Below are 6,804 nucleotides of genomic sequence, written 5' to 3'. Positions count from 1 at the left end.
GTAGACACCCAATGCAGGCTTCAGTGCCTGAAGTGACTTTAAAGGTTGGTGCTGTACCTCCTCTTGTGGAGTCTAGGTAAAGTTATCAAAGCTCTCATCATGGGGCACCGGTCTGAAAGCTGCAAAGGATGTTGCTGTAGCCACAACATAGCATTGGAAAGTTAATTGAAGAATTTGATAACATACTCTCAGTAGAGAAGACACAACACCTAAAAACACTAGCAACAGAAAAGAGGATTGCTGGGAGTAGGATGGTTTATATGCGGGTCCTTGCTATTGCTTTACCAGTGACCAGTCACTTGAAGGTACTGGCCTTTAACCCAGTCATCTCTAAATCTAGGTTTGTCCTGTACTGTAGCAAGACAAAGAGGTTTATTGAAAGGCAACAATATACAGTTTGTTATATACGCTTCAACTCACAAGCAGAGAGGGAGAAAGGAAAAACCACCTTGAGTTCTCCTAGTCTGCACCCAGATACTCTGAACACATGTTAAATACAAGATGACAGATACTCCAAAATCAACCTATCTGGCTTTCATTAGGCTAAATCTCCCACTCTGCCATTGATGTATTGTAATACTTACGCATACAGGAAACCCACTTTGTATACACAAGATGACATAATGGAATTGTCTGAACGTAATAATTTAAAGCAAGCAAAGTTCCATTTTAATCTAACATGATCAATGAATTACTGCCACTCATTAGTAAAAACTGAGCCCACATCTTTGCTGACATAATAAAATTTATTTCCATTTCATGCATTACGGCAGCAACAAGAGTATCCATTTGAAAACTGAAAAACAATTGTTTTCTTTGGCCGTATAATGTAGCCTCAATGGTGAAATGAATTTGAAAATATAATCCACAGATACCAAACAAATAGGGTTGAACAATTTCCACAGTTTTCAACCTGCAAAACGGCATCCTTTTACAGACTCCAAAGGTTTTTTTTGGGTACTCCAACAGTCCACATCTGAATATATTTCAATCTCAGGTTAAAACATAATCAGAAAGAAAAAATATTTCTTTAAAACTGCAAAAAAATTGCCCAATGTAACAAACATATGCACTAAAACTTTTCAAATTTTATTTTGGCCCCTTTAAGTGTCAAACAGCTACAAATAGCTACACTATTGCTCTTAGTATCCCAAGGATCAATGGAACAAAAAGTTTGTGATCACCAGGGTCTCAATTCTTCCCATTCTAGACTAGCTGAACTCTTGATATGCAAAGATTACAAATGGTAATATTCTACCTAGATCACACATCCAGAGGTTTAATTTGTGCAAACTTGTATGAGCTCAGCAGTGACAGCCCCCTGCTGACCTCAGACACTTTAAGCAGCAAGGAGAATCACAAAGACTAAACTACAACTGAGAAATCCTAGCGTTCTCAGATTGTACTTACAGTAGCTCTTTGAGGGAAAAGCTACTTATTGTTTCTTCTTGTGAACTGGAACTTTAATTATTAAAAGCCATTATATTCCTAAAACTTCAGCAGGAGAATATAAATTATTGCAGACTGTTGCTTAATAGCAATATCCACTCAGGTCAAATAAGCTGCAGCTGGATATAGAAAATGCAAATATTTCACAATACTTCTCTGCGTATGAAATTGCAAGTAAAAAAAAAGAAAAAAAAAGAAAAAAAAAACATTTTGTCAATGAGTCTGCATAAAGAGTATTTTAAAACATCTGTCAAAGCAGAGAAAAGGATTTTAATACAGGCCTAAATATCAGGGACTGCGTGAGAAGATAGATGTGTATTTTAGAAACAGGAAAATAAACATTTTTTGAAATTTTGTTTAAAAAAGTTAATGCAGCGAATTTTACATTCAGGTTTGAAAAAAAAAAAAAAAGCATTCAAAAGCAACTCCAAAACCAAAAACAGGATTTTAAACTGATATTTTATTAATACGGTATTTTTTTTCTTCCTGTAACGTCTTTACACACTTGCACTCTCAATGGTCTTTTTAGAATTAGGATGCTTAACTACAGACCCAAAAGGCCATGTTGCGAGTATTTAAAAAAAAAAAAAAAAAAAACTCATTACTGTAGGCAAATTCGTCCACATCACTTATATAGCTATTGCCAAATCTTTCAGGACACAATTTAGAGGTGTTGAGAAAAGAAAAATGTTGAGGGAAGTAATTCAACAGTGGCATAGCAGAGCTCTCAATATGAGAAAGCTGACAATGTGGACCTTTTTCTGCTGTGTAAATTTCTAACTGGGAAACAAGTTTGTCAATGGGAAGAGTTTGTCAATGGGCAGAAAGTAAGAAGGCGAAGTGAAGTAGGCTTCAGTAGAGTCAATTTTTCCTCACAGCATTGTGCAGAACAAAATGAAGGCTTAATCCTTTTCAGGAACCAGTTTCAAGACCTTTCCGATTGCAATTGTCTTGCCTGAATAAAAAAAACAAAAAACAAACATAAAACACCCTTATTGACATAAAAAAATCAAGTTATTCATTCTCAAATTATCTTTAGACAGCTGCAGCACCAGTTATTACTTACTTTTAAATGACTGTTCAAAGGCTCCAAATGCTTTAATTTAAATAGATTAATAATCCTTTGAAGAAAGCTACGATTTAAGCTCTTGAGGAAAAGAATCTTTATAAACGGAAACCTCTTAAGAAGAACTTAGTCTACCATAACAGACTATCTGTTAATGGTAGTTGCCTGAATCTCTAATGACTAGTTTTTTTTTCCCCCCTGTATATTATATAATACCACTTGAAGACCAGGCCCTATCCTGACAGTTTGTTTACATGTGAACATCAATATTTTTGCTAGAAAGTTACTTAAAACCCCGAAACATTATCTACCCAAATAGTGTGTGTGCGTGTATATATATATATATATATACACATATATATATATATATATATATATATATATATATATATATACACACACGCACACACACACACACACACACACACACACACACACAGTTGTGCTCATAGGTTTATATACCCTGGCAGAATTTAGGATTTCTTGGCCATCTTACAGAGAATATGAATAATAAACTTTTCACTCATGGTTAGTGTTTGGCTGAAGCCATTTATTGTCAATCAACTGGGTTTACTCTTTTTAAATCCTAATGACCACAGAAACTACCCAAATGACCCTGATTATAAGGGTCCTTTCACACGAACGATCCGATCAGATCCGCCTGTCAGTTTTTTAGGCAGATCTGATCGGATCTTCCACGCATCCACAATCGTCGTAACCGACTTGAGTGGGAAAATGTTCACATTTGATGGCGTCTGGCACTTGAGAGGTGTTCTCTTCACGGATGAATCCAGGTTTTCCCTGTACAGGGCAGATGGCAGACAGCGTGTATGGCATCATGTGGGTGAGCGGTTTGCTGATGTCAACGTTGTGGATCGAGTGGCCCATGGTGGCGGTGGGGTTATGGTATGGGCAGGCGTATGTTATGGACAACGAACACAGGTGCATTTTATTGATGGCATTTTGAAGATACCATGACGAGATCCTGAGGCCCATTGTTGTGCCATTCATCCACAACCAATCACCTCATGTTGCAGCATAACACACGACTATGTTGCAAGGATAAAGTGCCTTGCGAAAGTATTTGCCCCCCTTGAACTTTGACCTTTTGCCACATTTCAGGCTTCAAACAGATATAAAACAATTTTTTTGTAACGAATCAACAAATGGGAGACAATCATGAAGTGGAACGAAATTTATTGGATATTTCAAACTTTGTTAACAAATAAAAAAACTGAAAAATTGGGCGTGCAAAATTATTCAGCCCCTTTACTTTCAGTGCAGCAAACTCTCTCCAGAAGTTCAGTGAGGATCTCTGAATGATCCAATGTTGACCTAAATGACTGATGATAAATAGAATCCACCTGTGTGTAATCAAGTCTCCGTATAAATGCACCTGCACTGTGATAGTCTCAGAGGTCCGTTTAAAGCGCAGAGAGCATCTAACAGTTTGCGTCAAAACAGAGGTTTAGTTAGCACACATTTGTAAACGCATGTGAAAGCTGCAGGGCCACTTCACGGCTCCCTGTATACCTGCAGTCCTAACTCTAATGAATTTATAAGAGTCTTCACAGTGGAAGCACATGCAAGTTAATGGATAGATGGATGTTTTGACGCAAACTGTTAGACAGGTTAATCTGGTTGGTAAGCAAACTGGCTAGCAGAATTTTACTTTTGTTTGTTTCATGTGCGTTGCCCTTCCATGTGTTCTTTGCTATGAAGGCCAGTAATAGGTGGGTGCAGAGGCCATTTTCTTTTTTGTTAATGTGTACTGGTGAGTGGACATACTGGATGCCTTTGCTGTAATACCATCAGCTGGGCATCCATTATGCCCCCATATACCTTTAGGAGGGATGGGCCACCTCCAGGCTCACCTGCCCCCTATCTATCCATTAACTTGCATGTGCTTCCACTGTGATGACTCTTATAAAGTTTTCTGGTAGAAAACCTGATGGAGTCTGCAAAAGACCTGAAACTGGGACGGAGATTTGTCTTCCAACAAGACAATGATCCAAAACAAAGCAAAATCTACAATGGAATGGTTCACAAATAAACATATCCAGGTATTAGAATGGCCAAGTCAAAGTCCAGACCTGAATCCAATCGAGAATCTGTGGAAAGAACTGAAAACTGCTGTTCACAAACGCTCTCCATCCAACCTCACTGAGCTTGAGCTGTTTTGCAAGGAGGAATGGGCAAAAATGTCAGTCTCTCAATGTGCAAAACTGATAGAGACATACCCCAAGCGACTTACAGCTGTAATTGCAGCAAAAGGTGGCGCTACAAAGTATTAACTTAAGGGGGCTGAATAATTTTGCAAGCCCAATTTTTCAGTTTATTTGTTAAAAAAGTTTGAAATATCCAATACATTTTGTTCCACTTCATGATTGTGTCCCACTTGTTGATTCTTCACAAAAAATGAGTTTTATATTTTTACGTTTGAAGCCTGAAATGTGGCAAAAGGTCGAAAAGTTCAAGGGGGCCGAATACTTTTGCAAAGCACTGTATGTACACAATTCCTAGAAGGTGAAAACATCCCAGTTCTTGCATGATCAAGATACTCACTGGACATGTCACCTATCGAGCATGTTTGGGATGCTCTGGATCGGCGTATAACGACAGTGTGTTCCAGTTCCTGCCACTATCCTGCAACTTCGCACAACCATTGAAGAGTGGACCAACATTCCACAGGCCACAATCAACCTCCTGATCAACTATGTGAAGGAGATGTGTTGCACTGCGTGAGGCAAATGGTGGTCACACCCCCCAATGCACATTTTAGAGTGGCCTTTTATTGTGGCCAACCTAAGGCACATCTGTGCAATAATCATGCTGTCTAATCAGCATCTTGGTATGCCACACCTGTGAGGTGGATGGATTATATTGGCAAAGGATAAGTGCTCACTAACACAGATTTAGACAGGCTTGTGAACATTTGAGAGAAATAGGCCTTTTGCGTACATAGAAAAAGTCTTAGATCTTTGAGTTCAGCTCATGAAAAATAGGGGCAAAAACAAAAAAAGTGTTGCATTTATAATTTTGTTCAGTGTGTATGTATGTAATATATATATATATATATATATATATATATATATATATATATATATATATATACATATACACATACACACACACAGCCTTGAAAAACGTATTCTTACCCCTTTAAATTTTCCACTTTTTTTCATGTTACAACCAAAAATGTAAACTTATTTTATTGGGATTTTATCTGATAGACCAATACGTAGTGGCACATAATTGTTAGGTGGAAGGAAAAGGATAAATGGCTTTCAAAATGTTTTACGAATAAATATTTGAAAAGTGTGGTGTGCCCTTCTGAGTCAATACTTTGCAGAACCACCTTTCACTGCAAATCTTTTTGGGCATGTCTCTACCAGCTTTGCACATCTGGAGAGTGACCTTTTTGCCCATTTTTCTTTGCAAATTAGCTCAAGCTCTGTCAGATTGGACGGAGAGCATCTGTGAACAGTAATTTTCAAGCCTTGCCACAGATTCTCAATTGGATTTAGGTCTGGACTTTGACTGGGCCATTCTAACACATGAATATGCTTTGGTCTAAACCGGGGGTCCTCAAACTACGGACTACATGCAGCTTTCGGCCCACCAGTGTCCTGAACGCGGCCTGGGGGCTGCCGGCAATTGCAGAACCCAGGGGCGGATTGGGCTGATGTCACGTCATCTGACCTAAAGCAGAGCGAGCCCAAGGCCTCAGCATTTGCAGCGGAGGCGGCTTTAACTTCCTCCTGCTCCCTCGCTCTGCCCCGAGTGGTTTAGCTCCACCCACCTCCTGCATCATCTCAGGCGACATGGTCAGAGGGGAAAACTGCCACGTGAGGCTGACTGAGTGCCGGGGATGGATCATGTGTCTCATGGGGAACCAGGCACTGCAGAGAAACCCATACAAAGAGGATGGGTTCATGCTGGGACTTGTAGTCCTTTACTTTTGGGGGATGTGACTCACCCATAAGTGAAGGACTACAGCTCCCAGCATTCCCCCTTAGAGCGGAGGATGAGATACCCCCCCCCCCCCAACTAGTTAAGAACTACAGGCCCCAACATGAACCCATGAGATCTAAGGGGTTCAAGTTGGGACTAGTAGTCCTTCCTCTTGGGGGGGGGGGGGTGTCACATGTTTAGATCTCAGGGGTTCATGCTGGGACTTGTAGTCCATCACTTTTGGGAGGTATGAACTTCCCAAAAGTGTAGGACTGCAAGTTCCAGCATGAACCCCCTCAGAGCTGACGATGTGACACCCCCTCCTAACTAGTGAA

At 39.7% G+C, this 6,804-nt stretch overlaps 1 protein-coding gene across 2 annotated transcripts in view; it reads right to left on the bottom strand.

The window, feature by feature from the left end:
- Positions 1 to 1,891: 1,891 nt before the first annotated feature.
- Positions 1,892 to 6,804, bottom strand: part of GSPT1 (G1 to S phase transition 1) — a 673,262-nt gene continuing 668,349 nt past the window's right edge. For both annotated transcript variants that reach the window (XM_082261298.1, XM_082261299.1), the window contains one exon: positions 1,892 to 2,404. In XM_082261298.1, coding sequence (XP_082117424.1) covers positions 2,352 to 2,404 — 53 coding nt within the window. In that variant the 3' untranslated portion in view covers positions 1,892 to 2,351. The remainder of the gene's footprint in view (positions 2,405 to 6,804) is intronic.

Source organism: Pelophylax lessonae (genome assembly GCF_965119305.1).
Source record: "Pelophylax lessonae genome assembly, chromosome: 6".
NCBI lineage: Eukaryota > Metazoa > Chordata > Amphibia > Anura > Ranidae > Pelophylax > Pelophylax lessonae.
This window is presented reverse-complemented; position numbering and strand designations above follow the sequence as displayed.